This window comes from Ranitomeya imitator, chromosome 6, assembly GCF_032444005.1.
Source record: "Ranitomeya imitator isolate aRanImi1 chromosome 6, aRanImi1.pri, whole genome shotgun sequence".
Taxonomy (NCBI): Eukaryota; Metazoa; Chordata; class Amphibia; order Anura; family Dendrobatidae; genus Ranitomeya; species Ranitomeya imitator.
The window spans coordinates 29,145,840-29,164,857 of record NC_091287.1 but is presented as its reverse complement, the minus strand read 5'-3'; the positions used below and the strand labels follow the sequence as shown (position 1 = coordinate 29,164,857).

The window sequence follows — 19,018 nt, the reverse complement described above, 5'->3', positions numbered from 1 at the left end:
TCATTTGCATTAATCATCATTGAAAGAGCATGTATTTACATTATAATTAGCATGCATACAGTGCAGGCAGTGATACAGGAATTGTTCATCACATAAAGTGCAGTGAAGGCATTGAAAAATATGCATTTAAACAACAATTGGTAATGATAAAACACCAGAGTCATAAATCTATCACTTTCAAGCATGTTACAAAGGAACGAAACCATGTGTGTATGTATGTATGTATGTATGAAAGTGATAGATTTATGACTCTGGTGTTTTATCATTACCAATGGGTTGCAAAAAAAACCAAAACACTAATTTTTCAAAATCGTTGTAAGGGTGCTGCAGTTTTACCAAAATCACGGCAAAAAAAAGCGCTGCTGCAATGTGTAAACAGTGTTATAGATAGCGTAGTTTAAATGATTGACAGGTCATTAGATCGACTGGTGTAACATTTGATGGATTGATGATGGATCAATCAGTTGATTCACGTATAATGTAAATGAAGGAACAGAGAAAATTATCCAATTCAAACTTTATTGGAAAAAACATTAATCCACAATATTACAAGTCTTTTATTTCGGTATACAAAAAAAAATTATGTTTTGGAAAAATACAAAATAAGAGCCTTAAAATGTCAGACATTTTTAAAAAATAATAGGGGTAAATATTTTCTAAAAAGAGTAAAAAAAAAAAAAATAAAAAAATCACCACTGACTTACATTTTGATACCATAGTCATCAAGATATTTGTACTTTGTCATAATTCATTATTATATTTCATATTGACTATTAAAATTATCCCTTGCAGTACCCCATCTGTCCACTTGTTGTGCTGTTACAAAGAAACATCTTCATGGGCAGAATGAAGCACAAACCATAATCATCCAGACATGTAAGTACAATATTTTATAGCACCGGCTAGTGGTAGAAAAGTGTAGTGCAACTCATAAAAATAGTTTAGTGCTGAATATTTTTGATCCACATTATATTATTAAATGTAAGCACCAGGTGCGTTCACAATCTTAATCCATTGTATTATCTTAAATCATCGCTTTCAGAAGCCTAAAGACTGGAAAGAATAACAGTGTTAGGCCACGTTCACATGTTCAGTGTTTGGTCAGTATTTTATATCAGTATCTGTAAGCCAAAACCAGGAGTGGAACAATCATGGAAACAAGTCACCACTTCTGCATTTATCACCCACTCCTGGTTTTGTCTTACAAATACTAATGTAAAATACTGAGCGTGTGAACGTGGCCTTAGAAGACAACATTATGATGCTTGCTACATCTTAGCTCCAAGTGAGATGGTAATTGGATCCTTCTGCTAGGATATACGACTTTTTAGCAAATTTAAATCCCCCATGGAAATGATTATGAAGTCCTATTTTATAAAGTTGCCCAAATTTAGAAAAGCAAAAACAGCGCCAAAATTGTAAACAGGTTGTTTGTGGTACTGCACCTTAGAATGATTAATTTGAATGGAAGTAGGCCGCGATAAGTGACGCACACTGTGGATACGTATGGCACCGTTTCTGTTTTTTTCTAATCCTGGACAACCCATTTAATACATGAAAAACAGCGGCATTAAATGGCATATGATGACAACATTATTATAGAGACTGAGTGTTGTCAGAAACAGGTATGGATAGACACCCCTGCACTTTATAGAGAAAAGATGGCTGTCGATTCCAGCGCATCGGAGATGTAAAATGGTCAACCCCTTTAAATATCGATGCCAATTCCACCAATAAAACGCCATCTAACCAAACGTGGTTTTTCAGCCTCCGGAGCAGAATTCTGGAGCCCAATAACATTGTTACAACTGACACCACAAAGCTTTGTGAAATATTGTACCAATGAAAAGTTTGTTGCCGTACACGGCCGCACAGGCCGACGCCTGTATGACTGAGCCGTCGTTGGCGTATACGGTGGTCACTATGGGGTTGTCCGAGAGAATGTTCTGTATGCGGACAATCTGGAAGAAGTAAAAAAAACAATGGTCAAAAGTGCAAAAATAGAATCGTTAAATATTCTGCCAGGTTACACCAAGCTTCCCGCTCCCTACAAGCGACCTTCCGTCTGGGTCACCACGAATGATACTTTCACTACACCACAAGATGGAGAAGGTCGGCGCAACCACAGATTTTATTGTGTGATGTAAAAGCTGAGCCAATCAGATCTCTCCTCCCTCACAGCATGAATCTCACACACACAGAGAAACTGCAGCTGCATCCCCCTCCTCCCTCTCTTTGTTTTACACAAGATTCTATGTAGACGGGGAGGGGGGTTGCTGGGTGTGCAGATGGCAACTTTTTTTTTTTTTTTTTATCTCACTCATTTTATTTTTGCCAATATTAGGAGCATGAAAGAATTGGAATCTTTACAATAATGTATTATGCCCCTATAATTTATACACTGACCTCTGACCCGGGAAGATCTTTAGGATCGTAACGGAAAAGCTTCTTGAGGTTCGGATGACCTCCTATCCAGATGTCTTCTGTAACTGGGTCCACGGAAAGGTTATCCAGAAGTGTCTCTAATTCCACCACCTGGTATAACATAAAATTATTTTATGAAAGTATTACTCGGTCCATATAAAAAGGCTTCATATACAAGCCGGACTGCATCTGTCGCTGATTGTTTGCGGCTGGCCGGGTGCGACTAATCAGTGAAGCCAGGGCGAGCTCCAGGTTTTTGAGGGCCCCGGGCGAAAGAGTCTCACAGCCCACGTAGTATATAGCACAGCCCAAGTAGTATATAGCACAGCCACGTAGTATATAGCACAGCCACGTAGTATATAGCACAGCCCACGTAGTATATAGCACAGCCCACGTAGTATATAGCACAGCCCACGTAGTATATACACGTAGTATATAGCACAGCCACGTAGTATATAGCACAGCGACGTAGTATATAGAACAGCCACGTAGTATATAGCACAGCCCGCGTAGTATTAGTATATACAGTAACACAGCCCACGCAGTATATAACACAGCCCATGCAGTATATAACACAGCCCACGTAGTATATAGCACAGCCATGAAGTATATAACACAGCCACACAGTATATAACACAGCCACGTAGTATCACATACATAAGACAAAAGATAGACCATAAACGGGGATCACCCAAGGCAATGGATTGAATATCAGAAAAAAGCAATCTTTATTAACAATAATTATGGACATACAAAAAGCCACATAGAGCACACAAATTAAAAACATTTAAAACAATGGTCACACATAGGACCTATATACATAGACATTCGGCTCACAATAGAGCCCTCCCCCTCGTACGGCACCTCCCACACACTCTCTATTCTATTATAGTAGACCAAAGGTATGTGAAGTGTGGGACGTCTGCATGAACAGCACCAAAGAACAGAGAAATTCTGAATCATAGGGCGTTAATATGGCCCAGAAAAATATATGTATGCACCAGCAAAAAGTTTACTTACAAAAACAGGCTAACTATGAAATAGATGAACAGATGTGTGTGGTGAAAAACCTGCTTACAATATAAGGACAATATGAGCGATAACCATATCACACCAAAATATATGCATAAAAGGTGAAGCAGGTTCTAAATCACAATGATAACAGGTAAAACTGCTCACTATGAAATATGACAGTAAATAATCACTGGGCAATGTATATGATGACAGGTGAAGCTGCTCACTACGGAATATAACAGTATAAAATCACTGGGTAGATCATATGGCGGTTCCACCAGACAATTAAATCATGTAGTGAGACCTCAATCATAGGGAGCCACAGACCTCTGGAGTGAGACACATAGAAAACCTGCTAACAAGTAAGAGTATAAGTAGCCAAATAGCATAAACCTGGTAAGCAAACTCCAGTGCTGTTCAGGCCCCGTACACAGTTGGGGGGGGTGCCGACAGGAGGAGCAGAGACCCGACGCGTGTCGCCACAGCAGTGGCTTCGTCAGGGGTAGCTCCTGTGGAAATCCGGCGTCCTTATCTAGTCTAATGATTGCTTTTAACGCAGCTGCAGCTGTGCTGCTTAACAGAGACAGACACATACGGTGATTTCAGGGGCGGTACTGCACGGGATCGCTACCAATGAGCCATGGGACTCCACCACACCTCCTACCTCTATCTTGATACACGCACTGCGGTTGCCATAGTGTCCAAAGGACGCGGCAGTTTCTCGCTCCTCCGCCGCGTGTAATACAACAGAACTCCTCCTACTGGCTGCCGTCACACTTCCGGTCTAGTATCCATAGTTACCGGTTTGTGTGCGGAAGCCGAGAAGTATTACGGCGCGTGTGCCTACCAACCCCTATGCTCCATTCTGGTAGTTACTGCAGCGGCGCTTGAACAGCATGCCTCCATGGAGGGTAGATCTCTGCTGGCCGTCATACAGTTAACTGCTGTTGTCATGGAGCTCTATGGACGCAACCAATTCTAACTTGGCAGCATCAGGGGATGAGCCCTAGGGCTCAATCACCCCTCCTACCTGTGTCCTGCTATTTACACAGTGATAGCCATAATGCCCCATAGACGTGACAATCCATGGCTAATCCATAGAACACATGAAGAAGGGCTCCTCCTACTTCTGATTATGTAGCAAAAGTTGCCAGTTGTGTGCAACAATCTGCGTCCGCAGGTTTAATTCAAGTTTGTCCAAACCTGATAACCTATATCACGATACAGTAGTAACATCTTTTTAAGCAAGGAAAAAATCCCAACTTCTCAACATATATATTTGCTAAATGCATAGTCGGGTAGATGTAATGTGACAAACAATGGACTCATAAACACCCATGTATGTAGAGGACAGCCTACTAATCATTCGTAAGCATGCTTCAGAGTTATGGTTAATACAGCCCTCATCAGACTTCCAACCCATAAACCTTTGGGGAGGAATGACACCTCATTTTAGCCCCAAAGGCAGAATGGGGTCAACTTGCCATACATTATAAATTAAATGACAAAGAAGTAAGACAGGCAATTAACAGTAAAAAGAAAGCATTTGCACTACTAAAGCAGGATGGCACCATTGAAGCTCTAAAAAACTATAGGGAGAAAAATACTTTATCTAAAAAACTAATTAAAGCTGCCAAAAAGGAAACAGAGAAGCACATTGCTAAGGAGAGTAAAACTAATCCCAAACTGTTCTTCAACTATATCAATAGTAAAAGAATAAAAACTGAAAATGTAGGCCCCTTAAAAAATAGTGAGGAAAGAATGGTTGTAGATGACGAGGAAAAAGCTAACATATTAAACACCTTCTTCTCTACGGTATTCACGGTGGAAAATGAAATGCTAGGTGAAATCCCAAGAAACAATGAAAACCCTATATTAAGGGTCACCAATCTAACCCAAGAAGAGGTGCGAAACCGGCTAAATAAGATTAAAATAGATAAATCTCCGGGTCCGGATGGCATACACCCACGAGTACTAAGAGAACTAAGTAATGTAATAGATAAACCATTATTTCTTATTTTTAGTGACTCTATAGCGACAGGGTCTGTTCCGCAGGACTGGCGCATAGCAAATGTGGTGCCAATATTCAAAAAGGGCTCTAAAAGTGAACCTGGAAATTATAGGCCAGTAAGTCTAACCTCTATTGTTGGTAAAATATTTGAAGGGTTTCTGAGGGATGTTATTCTGGATTATCTCAATGAGAATAACTGTTTAACTCCATATCAGCATGGGTTTATGAGAAATCGCTCCTGTCAAACCAATCTAATCAGTTTTTATGAAGAGGTAAGCTATAGACTGGACCACGGTGAGTCATTGGACGTGGTATATCTCGATTTTTCCAAAGCGTTTGATACCGTGCCGCACAAGAGGTTGGTACACAAAATGAGAATGCTTGGTCTGGGGGAAAATGTGTGTAAATGGGTTAGTAACTGGCTTAGTGATAGAAAGCAGAGGGTGGTTATAAATGGTATAGTCTCTAACTGGGTCGCTGTGACCAGTGGGGTACCGCAGGGGTCAGTATTGGGACCTGTTCTCTTCAACATATTCATTAATGATCTGGTAGAAGGTTTACACAGTAAAATATCGATATTTGCAGATGATACAAAACTATGTAAATCAGTTAATACAAGAGAAGATAGTATTCTGCTACAGATGGATCTGGATAAGTTGGAAACTTGGGCTGAAAGGTGGCAGATGAGGTTTAACAATGATAAATGTAAGGTTATACACATGGGAAGAGGGAATCAATATCACCATTACACACTGAACGGGAAACCACTGGGTAAATCTGACAGGGAGAAGGACTTGGGGATCCTAGTTAATGATAAACTTACCTGGAGCAGCCAGTGCCAGGCAGCAGCTGCCAAGGCAAACAGGATCATGGGGTGCATTAAAAGAGGTCTGGATACACATGATGAGAGCATTATACTGCCTCTGTACAAATCCCTAGTTAGACCGCACATGGAGTACTGTGTCCAGTTTTGGGCACCGGTGCTCAGGAAGGATATAATGGAACTAGAGAGAGTACAAAGGAGGGCAACAAAATTAATAAAGGGGATGGGAGAACTACAATACCCAGATAGATTAGCGAAATTAGGATTATTTAGTCTAGAAAAAAGACGACTGAGGGGCGATCTAATAACCATGTATAAGTATATAAGGGGACAATACAAATATCTCGCTGAGGATCTGTTTATACCAAGGAAGGTGACGGGCACAAGGGGGCATTCTTTGCGTCTGGAGGAGAGAAGGTTTTTCCACCAACATAGAAGAGGATTCTTTACTGTTAGGGCAGTGAGAATCTGGAATTGCTTGCCTGAGGAGGTGGTGATGGCGAACTCAGTCGAGGGGTTCAAGAGAGGCCTGGATGTCTTCCTGGAGCAGAACAATATTGTATCATACAATTATTAGGTTCTGTAGAAGGACGTAGATCTGGGTATTTATTATGATGGAATATAGGCTGAACTGGATGGACAAATGTCTTTTTTCGGCCTTACTAACTATGTTACTATGTTACTATGTTACTATGATGCGCACTTTCCGTTGTATGCAAACACGGCATCGATGCAGAGGTAAAATTCTCACCACAATAATCATATTTGACGGTGTTCCAACAAAATAGATATCAAAAATCCTAGGTAAGTGTATAGACTACCAAGGACAAGTGAATCATTTACCTCTGCATCAATCAACCTGGGATACAGCCAAAGCCCGCTCGGGCATAAGCCATAGTATAACCTTCAATTGCCTTATAACAAATGACCGAGCATATTTACAGCCACGTAGTATATAGCAATGTGGGCACCATATCCCTGTTAAAAAAAGAATTAAAATAAAAAAGTTATATACTCACCTTCCAGCGGCCCCCAGATCTAGCCCAGGCCTTTAGCAATGCTCGTCACGATGCTCCGTTCTCAGTAATGCCTTGCGGCAATAACCCGTGATGATGTGCGGTCTCGCGAGACAACTACGTCATCTCCAGTCATTGCCGCAATGCATTCTTGGGACCGAAACGTTGCGAGGAGCTGGGAAGGCTGGCGCGGGTGTCAGAAGGTGAGAATATAATGTTTTGTTTTTTCTATATTATTTTAACATATGTTTTTACTATTGATGCTACATTAGCAGCATCAAAAGTTGGGCACACTTATAGGGTTAATGGCAGTGTTAACGGACTACGTTACACCGCGCTATGCCGTGGTGTAACGCAGTCCGTTAACGCTATGTGGGCGCTGACTGGAGGGGAGTAGGGAGGGGGCACTGACTGAAGGGGAGTAGGGAGGGGCGAATTCGCGGCCGGACTGTGCCTATCGCTGATTGGTCGCGCCCAGCCTGCCGCAACCAATCAGCGACGCTGGATTTCCATGACAGACAAACAAATGGAAGCGGTCCTTAGACGATTACCAGTATATAGATAGATATGTAGAAGGGTGAAAACGCAGGCAAGAAAGCTAACGTCCCTTGGGTCAATGGTGACATGACGACTGTGGTGCTCACGTGGATAAAAGCGGTCTCTGTCTGATATCTCAATATAATACATCACTGTGAGAATCGGAGGTAAGACCCCACCTCAGGATTACCTTTACTGGAGACAGGGACCAGTTTGCGTGCTTTTCAAAAACATTAAATGTGCGGCCAGTGATATCAGCGACATAGATGTACCTACAAGAAAAACAAAATGCTGTAATTATAAGGCGGCTCCAGACCACACATCCAGACTACAATTACGGTGGTGTTTAAAAGTTTGTGAACCCTTAAGAAATTTCTTTATACCTGTATAAATTTGACCTAAAACAACAATTATATGCCTTGGGTCGATGTGTTGTGGCATGGCCCACAGTCTCTTGAACTTTAGTTCATGGACAGAAGTCCAGACATTGTACTTTAGAATTTGTAGATAAAATTTAGAATTCATTGTTCCATCAATAATGGCAGCCGTCCTGGTCCAGATGCAGAAAAACAGCCCATACCATGATACAACTGGCACCGTGTGTCACAAATGGTGTGAGGTATGAAGGCTGTAGTGGTTTTTCTTTGTTTAATCATAATGTTTCTTGTTTAAACCAGAAATATCTATTTTGATCTCGTCCATCCACAAAATACTGTCCCAATAGCCTTCTAGCCTTGTCCAGGGGATCTTTAGCAAACCTCAGACAGACAGCAATGTTCTTGTTGAAGAGCAGTGGCTTTCTCTTTACAGTTCTGCATTGCACACCATTGTTGGTCAGTGTCCTTCTTACAGTGGACTGATAAACAATAACAAATATGAGAGAGGCCTTTAGTTACTTAGATGTTTCCTTGGGTTCCTTTGTGATTTCATGGATTATTATACCACTTACTCTTGCAGTGATAATTGTTTCCCGATCAATCACAAGGAGGGTAATAATGGTCGTGAATTTTCTCCATTTGTACACAATCTGTCTGACTGTGTATTGGTGGAGTCCAAACTCATTACTGATGTTTTTTTGAAACTTCTCCATCCTAATGAGCACAAACAACTTATTTTAAAGTCCTCAGAAATCTATTTTGATCCATGCAATGCTTCCATAAACTTGTGTTATGAAGATCAGATTTTGATTGCTCACTATTCTTTAATTTAAATAGGTCACCCACTCACATCTGATTGTCAACCTATTGATTGAAAACACCATACTCCAATTTCGTCATTTCTTCATTTTTAAATGTTCACACACTTTTGCCAATTGCAGACGTGATACTGGATCATATTCATCATTTAACCCCTCTGTGACATTAGACGTACTATCCCGTCGAGGTGCCCTGGGCTTATCTGACCCTGGACGGGATAGTACGTCATAGCCGATCGGCCGCGCTCACGGGGGGAGCGCGGCCGATCGCGGCCGGGTGTCAGCTGCTTATCGCAGCTGACATCCGGCACTATGTGCCAGGAGCGGTCACGGACCGCCCCCGGCACATTAACCCCTGGCACACCGCGATCAAAGATGATCGCGATGTGCCGGCGGTGCAGGGAAGCACCGCGCAGGGAGGGGGCTCCCTGCGGGCTTCCCTGAGCCCCCCGCAGCAACGCGATGTGATCGCGTTGCTGCGAGGGTCTCCTCACCTCCCTCCCTGCTCGAGCCCCGGATCCAAGATGGCCGCGGATCCGGGTCCTGCAGGGAGGGAGGTGGCTTCACAGAGCCTGCTCAGAGCAGGCACTGTGAAGGCTGCAGCGCTGCATGTCAGATCAGTGATCTGACAGAGTGCTGTGCAAACTGTCAGATCACTGATCTGTGATGTCCCCCCCTGGGACAAAGTAAAAAAGTAAAAAAAAAATTTTCCAAATGTGTAAAAAAAATAAAAAAAAATATTCCAAAATAATGAAAAAAAAAAAAAATATTATTCCCATAAATACATTTCTTCATCTAAATAAAAAAAAAAAACCAATAAAAGTACACATATTTAGTATCGCCGCGTCCGTAACGACCCGACCTATAAAACTGTCCCACTAGTTAACCCCTTCAGTAAACACCGTAAGAAAAAAAAAAAAAAAACGAGGCAAAAAACAACGCTTTATTATCATACCGCCGAACAAAAAGTGGAATAACACGCGATCAAAAGGACAGATATAAATAACCATGGTACCGCTGAAAGCGTCATATTGTCCCGCAAAAAAAGAGCCGCCATACAGCATCATCAGCAAAAAAATAAAAAAGTTATAGTCCTGAGAATAAAGCGATGCAAAAATAATTATTTTTTCTGTAAAATAGTTTTTATCGTATAAAAGCACCAAACCATAAAAAAATGATATAAATGAGGTATCGCTGTAATCGTACTGACCCGAAGAATAAAACTGATTTATCAATTTTACCAAACGCGGAACGGTATAAACGCCTCCCCCAATAGAAATTCATGAATAGCTGGCTTTTGGTCATTCTTCCTCACAAAAATCGGAATAAAAAGCGATAAAAAAATGTCACGTGCCCAAAAATGTTTTCAATAAAAACGTCAACTCGTCCCGCAAAAAACAAGACCTCACATGACTCTGTGGACCAAAATATGGAAAAATTATAGCTCTCAAAATGTGGTATTGCAAAAAATATTTTTTGCAATAAAAAGGGTCTTTCAGTGTGTGACGGCTGCCAATCATAAAAATCCGCTAAAAAACTCGCTATAAAAGTAAATCAAACCCCCCTTCATCACCCCCTTAGTTAGGGAAAAATAAAAAAAAATGTATTTATTTCCATTTTCCCATTAGGGTTAGGGCTAGGGTTAGGGCTAGGGCTAGGGTTAGGGCTAGGGTTAGGGCTAGGGTTAGGGCTAGGGCTAGGGTTAGGGCTAGGGTTAGGGCTAGGGCTAGGGTTAGGGCTAGGGTTAGGGCTAGGGTTAGGGCTAGGGTTAGGGCTAGGGTTAGGGCTAGGGTTAGGGCTAGGGTTAGGGCTAGGGTTAGGGCTAGGGTTAGGGCTAGGGTTAGGGTTAGGGCTAGGGTTAGGGCTAGGGTTAGGGCTAGGGTTAGGGCTAGGGTTAGGGTTAGGGTTGGGGCTACAGTTAGGGTTGGGGCTAAAGTTAGGGTTAGGGTTTAGATTACATTTACAGTTGGGAATAGGGTTGGGATTAGGGTTAGGGGTGTGTCAGGGTTAGAGGTGTGGTTAGGGTTACCGTTGGAATTAGGGTTAGGGGTGTGTTTAGATTAGGGTTTCAGTTATAATTGGGGGGTTTCCACTGTTTCGGCACATCAGGGGCTCTCCAAACACGACATGGCGTCCGATCTCAATTCCAGCCAATTCTGCGTTGAAAAAGTAAAACAGTGCTCCTTCCCTTCCGAGCTCTCCTGTGTGCCCAAACAGGGGTTTACCCCAACATATGGGGTATCAGCGTACTCAGGACAAATTGGACAACAACTTTTGTGGACCAATTTCTCCTGTTACCCTTGGGAAAATACAAAACTGGGGGCTAAAAAATAATTTTTGTGGGAAAACAAAAAGATTTTTTATTTTCACGGCTCTGCGTTATAAACTGTAGTGAAACACTTGGGGGTTCAAAGTTCTCACAACACATCTAGATAAGTTCATTGAGGGGTCTAGTTTCCAATATGGGGTCACTTGTGGGGGGTTTCTACTGTTTAGGTACATTAGGGGCTCTGCAAACGCAATGTGACGCCTGCAGACCAATCCATCTAAGTCTGCATTCCAAATGATGCTCCTTCCCTTCCGAGCCCTCCCATGCGCCCAAACGGTGGTTCCCCCCCCACATATCGGGTATCAGCGTACTCAGGACAAATTGGACAACAACATTTAGGGTCCAATTTCTCCTGCTAACCTTGGAAAAATACAAAACTGGGGGCTAAAATATAATTTTTGTGGAAAAAAAAATATTTTTTATTTGCATGGCTCTGCGTTATAAACTGTAGTGAAATACTTGGGGGTTCAAAGCTCTCACAACACATCAAGATGAGTTCCTTAGGGGGTCTACTTTCCAAAATGGTGTCACTTGTGGGGGGTTTCTACTGTTTAGGTACATTACGGGCTCTGCAAACGCAATGTGACGCCTGCAGACCATTCCATCTAAGTCTGCATTCCAAATGGCGCTCCTTCCCTTCCGAACACTCCCATGCGCCCAAACGGTGGTTCCCCCCCACATATGGGGTATCAGCGTACTCAGGACAAATTGGACAACAACTTTTGGGGTCCAATTTCTCCTGTTACCCTAGGGAAAATACAAAACTGGGGGCTAAAAAATAATTTTTGTGGGAAAAAAATTTTGTTTTATTTTTATGGCTCTGCATTATAAACTTCTGTGAAGCCCTTGGTGGGTCAAAGTGCTCACCACACATCCAGATAAGTTCCTTAGGGGGTCTACTTTCCAAAATGGTGTCACTTGTGGGGGGTTTCAATGTTTAGGCACATCAGTGGCTCTCCAAACGCAACATGGCGTCCCATCTCAATTCCTGTCAATTTTGCATTGAAAAGTCAAACGGCGCTCCTTCCCTTCCGAGCTCTCCCATGCGCCCAAACAGTGGTTTACTGCCACATATGGGGTATCAGCGTACTCGGGACAAATTGGACAACAACTTTTGAGGTCCAATTTCTTCTCTTACCCTTGGAAAAATAAAAAATTGGGGGCAAAAATATAATTTTTGTGAAAAAATATGATTTTTTATTTTTACGGTTCTGCATTATAAACTTCTGTGAAGCACTTGGTGGGTCAAAGTGCTCACCACACCTCTAGATAAGTTCCTTAGGGGGTCTACTTTCCAAAATGGTGTCACTTGTGGGGGGTTTCAATGTTTAGGCACATCAGTGGCTCTCCAAACGCAACATGGCGTCCCATCTCAATTTCTGTCAATTTTGCATTGAAAAGTCAAACTGCGCTCCTTCCCTTCCGAGCTCTCCCATGCGCCCAAACAGTGGTTTACTGCCACATATGGGGTATCAGCGTACTCAGGACAAATTGGACAACAACTTTTTGGGTCCAATTTCTCCTGTTACCCTTGGTAAAATAAAACAAATTGGAGCTGAAGTAAATTTTTTATGTAAAAAAGTTAAATGTTCATTTTTATTTAAACATTCCAAAAATTCCTATTAAACACCAGAAGGGTTAATAAACTTCTTGAATGTGGTTTTGAGCACCTTGAGGGGTGCAGTTTTTAGAATGGTGTCACACTTGGGCATTTTCTATCATATAGACCCCTCAAAATGACTTCAAATGAGACGTGGTCCCTAAAAAAAAATAGTGTTGTAAAAATGAGAAATTGCTGGTCAACTTTTAACCCTTATAACTCCCTAACAAAAAAAAAAATTGGTTCCAAAATTATGCTGATGTAAAGGAGACATGTGGGAAATGTTACTTATTAAGTATTTTGTGTGACATATCTCTGTGATTTAATTGCATAAAAATTCAAAGTTTGAAAATTGCGAAATTTTCAAAATTTTCGCCAAATTTCCGTTTTTTTCACAAATAAACGCAGGTACTATCAAAGAAATTTTACCACTATCATGAAGTACAATATGTCACGAGAAAACAATGTCAGAATCACCAGGATCCGTTGAAGCGTTTCGGAGTTATAACCTCATAAAGGGACAGTGGTCAGAATTGTAAAAATTGGCCTGGTCATTAACGTGCAAACCACCCTTGGGGGTAAAGGGGTTAAAGTCTAATATTTTTTACTCATTTATTTCATTTTGGTTCTTTATCTACTTTTAGGATTTGAAATTGGGTGAACATCTCATGTAGTTTTGAGTCAACTGCAGAGACATGGAAAATTCTAAAGGATTCACAAACTTACACTGATATTTGAATAGGGGTGCACCAGACTACAGATCCAAATGGCTGTTATAGGGGGGCTCCAGACTACACATCCAGACTGCTGTTATAGGGGGGCTCCAGACTACACATCCAGACTGCTGTTATAGGGGGGCTCCAGACTACAGATCCAGACTGCTGTTATAGGGGCTCAGACTACACATCCAGACTGCTATTATAGGGGGGTCCAGACTACACATCCAAACTGCTGTTATAGGAGAGCTCCAGACTACATACCCAGACTGCTGTTATAGGGGGGGGGGGTCCAGAATACACATCCAAGCTGCTGTTATAGGGGGGCTCCAGAATACACATTCAGACTGCTGTTATAGGGGGGGGGGGTCCAGAATACACACACAGACTGCTGTTATAGGGGGGGGCTCCAGAATACACATCCAGTCTGCTGTTATAGGGGGGTCCAGACTACACACCCAGACTGCTGTTATAGGGGGCCCAGACTACACATCCACACTGCTGTTATAGGGGGCTCCAGACTACACATCCAAACAGCTGTTATACGGGGGGTCCAGACTACACATCCAGTCTGCTGTTATAGGGGGCCCAGACTACACATCCACACTGCTGTTATAGGGGGCTCCAGACTACACATCCAGACTGCTGTTATGGGGGGCTCCAGACTACACATCCAAACAGCTGTTATACGGGGGGGGGTCCAGACTACACATCCAGAAAAACGTATGGAAGGCGGAATTGGTGCCATGAAAGAACCAGAGCGTCGACACTGATTGCTCTTGGATCTCGAGACCTCGATATAACCTGGGGAACCTTGACTACACATCCAAACAGCTGTTATAGGGGGGCTCCAGAATACACACCCAGGCTGCTGTTATAGGGGGGCTCCAGACTGCTGTTATAGGGGGGCTCCAGACTACACATCCAGACTGGTGTTATAGGGGGGCTCCAGACTACACCTACAGACTGCTGTTATAGGGGTCTCCAGACTACACACCCAGACAGCTGTTATAGGGGGCTCCAGTGTTATGATCTGGTGATTAAGGAGCGACATGCATCTAGCTCTGAGCAGGTGGCAACTGTACTGACCACAGTCCCTAAGCTCAACACAACACTAGAAGCAGCCGTGGAATGCTCCTAACTCTACCTAGGCATCTCGTCACAGCCCAAGAGCTAACTACCCCTAAAGATAGAAGCAGGAAAACTATCTTGCCTCAGAGAAAATCCCCAAAGGATAGATTAGCCCCCCACAAATAATGACTGTGAGAGGAGAAGGAAATGACATACGTAGTATGAAACAAGATTTAGTACAGGAGGCCACTTCTAGCTAGATAGAAAATAGTACAGGACAGAACGCTGTGCGGTCAGTAATAAAAACTAGAAAAAGTCCACCGCAGAGAAATGCAAAAATCTCCACACCTGACTAAAGGTGTGGAGGGCAAACTCTGCTGCCCAGAGCTTCCAGCTTAGCTAAATAGATCCATACTGAAAAGCTGGACAAATGAACAAAAACAAAGAAAGTGCTGAACAACAAGTCCACAACAAGAGAACTGCAAAAGGACAAGCAAGGACTTAGCTTTGATGAACTGGTTAGAGTGTCAGGAAAGTCCTAAGAGCAATGACTCCAGGCAGGAACAATTGACAACTGGCATTGAATGAGGGATAAGGCCAGACTAATATAGCCGAGCCAGAAAGACGATCAGTGAAAACAGCTGCTGAAGCTAAATCCAAGAAGCAGCCATACCACTAAAAACCACAGGAGGGAGCCAAAGAGCAGAACTCACAAAAATGCCACTAACAACCACCGGAGGGAGCCCAAGAGCGGAATTCACAACACTCCAGACTACACATCCAAACAGCTGTTATAGGGGGCTCCAGACTACACATCCAGACTGCTGTTATAGGGGGCTCCAGACTACACATCCGGACTGCTGTTATAGGGGGGCTCCAGACTACACATCTAGACTGGTGTTATAGGGGGCTCCAGACTACAAGTACAGACTGCTGTTATAGGGGGGCTCCAGACTACACATCCGGACTGCTGTTATAGTGGGACTCCTGACTACACATCTGGACTGCTGTTATAGGGGGGCTCCAGACTACACATCCGGACTGCTGTTATAGGGGGCTCCAGACTACACATACAGACTGCTGTTATAGGGGGCTCTAAACTACACATCCACACTGCTGTTATAGGGGGCTCCAGACTACACATCCAGACTGCTGTTATAGGGGGCTCTAAACTACACATCCACACTGCTGTTATAGGGGGCTCCAGACTACACATCCAGGCTGCTGTTATAGGGGGGCTCCAGACTACACATCCAGACTGCTGTTATAGGGGACACTATAGACAAATGGTTGATTTGCAGTAATGAGGAGCAGATACTTTTGGTCAGCAGACATGGCGATCCCATTTGCGTGGTAGAATCCCGCCGCGACTTCTCTGACCTCTCCTGGACTGTAATACACCACGTTTGTCAATCTCAATCCAAATACCATTTCTATAAGTCTCATGATGAAGTCCGAAAAGTAATAATCATTAGTGGCGTAAAAGCTCTCTGGTCCGACTGCAACTATGTCATTGACACTGAAAGACAAAAAAAAATAGCAAAAGTGCATCAGTCTGAACATCGGACGATCTCAGCTCTGCTGCTTCCATAGGGAGCTGTGCAGTTCAATACATAACCCGCACCCCAATATAATAGTGTATCACCATCAGAGTGCCCATACTGGGAGCCGACGTCACCATATGGGACAGATGCAAAAAAACAAAAAAAATCCACAAGCTACATCAACAGAAAAGTTAGAAAAAAAAGTTACAGTTCTCAAAAGATGGTGGAACAAACGTAAAAAAAAAAAAAAAGAACTAAACTTATGGATATGACACTTGGAAGAAGTGTGCGGGGACTAAAAGAGCAAATAACAAAATATGGCCCCTTTCTGGCTCATAGGGGAGTCCCGGCATGGGAACACCAACATTTATAAAAGTCTGTGAGTTCTACTCCTTTTCCCTAGTAAAAACTGTAGTTTATGCTCCGTACTTGTGCAGCGCTGAGTGTTTAATGGTTTTCATGTGGACGAGAACATTTTCCTCTTCTGCAAACTTGAATATCTCAATGGTAGTCTTGTAATGGGGATGATTCACCACAAAGAGGTAGACCGAGTCATCTGAAATAGAGGGGGACCATTATAAGACCTCAAAAACTAACAATTGGAAAAAAACACTCCCCTCAGTAAAGCTGAAAATATAGGATGGAGCTCCATTTTTTTTCCTCTTTGCTCCAAGGTATAAGAGACCCTAAAAAGGTAGAGATAAGGGGCCGCTGCATGTAGGAAACAAACTCTGGAGATATGCTGTACGGTAGAAATTTTTATGCAGTTCTATCTGGAAATAAAAAAAAAATATTCACTACAACACAAATCTGAACTTAAAGGGGTTGAAAGGTCTAGAATGAACACAGACTCAGAGCGACTGAAAACTGTAGACCAGACTACCCCTTTTAAAAAAAAATAATACTCCCATACTATGTCTAAATAATACCACCATATCCAGTTAATACATGTAATACTAACATAACACTGACATACTATGCCAAATAATACTTCTGTACAGCACCAACAACATATTACCAGTCAGTGACTAAACAGGGATTTTTGTGTACTCACCGTAAAATCCTTTTCTCCGAGCCACTCATTGGGGGACACAGACCGTGAGTTGTATGCTGCTTGCCACTAGGAGGCTGACACTAAGTTAGCACAAAAATAGTTAGCTCCTCCTCTGCAGTATACACCTTCATGCTGGCTCCCAGAGAACCAGGTTGGCGCAAAAGCAGTAGGAACAAATAGTAACGGCATAGAAGAGTCCAACATGTCAACTTAAAAGAACAGGCAAAAGCCAAATAAGCCATTAGGCTAACAGGGTGGCTGCTGTGTCCGCCAATGAGAGGCTCGGAGAAATAGATTTTACGGTGAGTACACAAAAATCCCTGTTTCTCCTTAGCCTCATTGGGGGACACAGACCATGGGATGTCCCAAAGCAGTCTCTAAGTGGGAAAACAACACAAAGGATTAGGCTTCATGCCACAACTGCCTAGATGTGCGCCACCGCTGTCTGCAGAATTCTTCTGCCCAGACTCGCATCCACTGAAGCCTGAGAGTGAATATTATAGTGCTTTGCGAAGGTATGTAAACTGGACCAAGTAGCAGCTTTACAGATCTGCTCCGCCAACACCTGATGCCGAATGGCCCAAGAAGCCCCCACCGCTTGAGTGGAGTGTGCTCTGATCCCTCATGGGATGGGCTAACTTCTGACTCAGTATGACTCCTGAACGGTGGAACGAATCCACCTGGCTATCGTGGCCTTAGAAGCGGCAAGACCCTTCCTGTGACCTTCTTTGAGCACGGACAGGGCATCTGTTCTTCTGAAGGATGCCATCCTTCAGACATACCTTCACAGAGCTCTGACAAGATCCAAAGTGTGGAGAGCTCTTTCAATTCTGTGAATAGGAGCCGGACAAAAGGAAGGAAGAACAATGTCCTCATTAAGATGGAAGGACAAAACAACCTTTGGCAAAAAGGACGGCGGCAGCCTCAGGACAACCTTCTCCTTATGGAAGTTAAGGAAAGGAGCCCGGCAGGATAAGGCGGCTAATTCAGAAACCCTCCAGCCCCCCACCCTCCTAAGAGACGTTATTTATATGTCCCACAGACCACGTGTCTTCTGTATATGGCATTGACTTAAACTCTGAGCTACATACACAGAAATAGCTGTTTGTAATGTCAGCAAGAAGCAATGTGCTCAGTACAGAATAAGAATAATTCAATTAATTAATATTTAACAGTGAGAGACTTTTTTGATGCAGTCTGCCTTCCACTCTCTGAACCATAATGACCTTCTGATAGAGATGGCAATGGCTGCTGACTGAGCCGCACAACCAGCCACATCCAAGGATGCGTACGTATCAGGTAATTGCCTGCACGGGAAATTTGGTTGGCAGGGTGCACCACCTCTGGAGGAAGGTTACTGTTCCGAAGAGAATTAGCTAAGGTCTCTGACCAGAAAACCATAGCCTTAGCTACCCATGCTGCAGCAAAGGATGGATAGAGGGCCGAGCCTGAGGCCTCAAATGCAGAGCAGGCCAAGCCTTCTATCTGACGGGATTTCTGATGGATGAGCCATCCGGCACGGACACGAGAGTTTTGGATGCTAGGCGGGATACTTGGGGGTCTTGGGGGAATTGTCTTCAACCTTTAAAGCCTGGTTGACTGCCTCAATAAGCGAATCCACTGTCTTCTGAAAGTCTGGCAAATCCGGATCTAAAGGGCCATCAGATTCACAGTCAAATTCGCG

The 19,018-nt window shown here is 43.1% G+C and overlaps 1 protein-coding gene across 2 annotated transcripts in view; it reads right to left on the bottom strand.

Moving 5' to 3' along the window:
• Positions 1 to 502: 502 nt before the first annotated feature.
• The window catches only part of LOC138641744 (serum paraoxonase/arylesterase 2-like), a 44,421-nt gene continuing 25,905 nt past the window's right edge, over positions 503 to 19,018 (bottom strand). The window contains exons 5-9 of one of the 2 annotated variants that reach the window (XM_069729371.1): positions 16,710 to 16,836; positions 16,055 to 16,255; positions 8,016 to 8,097; positions 2,407 to 2,535; positions 503 to 1,961 (exon numbers count right to left, since the gene is read on the bottom strand). In XM_069729371.1, the coding sequence (XP_069585472.1) occupies positions 1,803 to 1,961; positions 2,407 to 2,535; positions 8,016 to 8,097; positions 16,055 to 16,255; positions 16,710 to 16,836 (698 nt within the window). In that variant the 3' untranslated portion in view covers positions 503 to 1,802. The remainder of the gene's footprint in view (positions 1,962 to 2,406; positions 2,536 to 8,015; positions 8,098 to 16,054; positions 16,256 to 16,709; positions 16,837 to 19,018) is intronic. The other variant, XM_069729372.1, reaches the window with a different exon arrangement.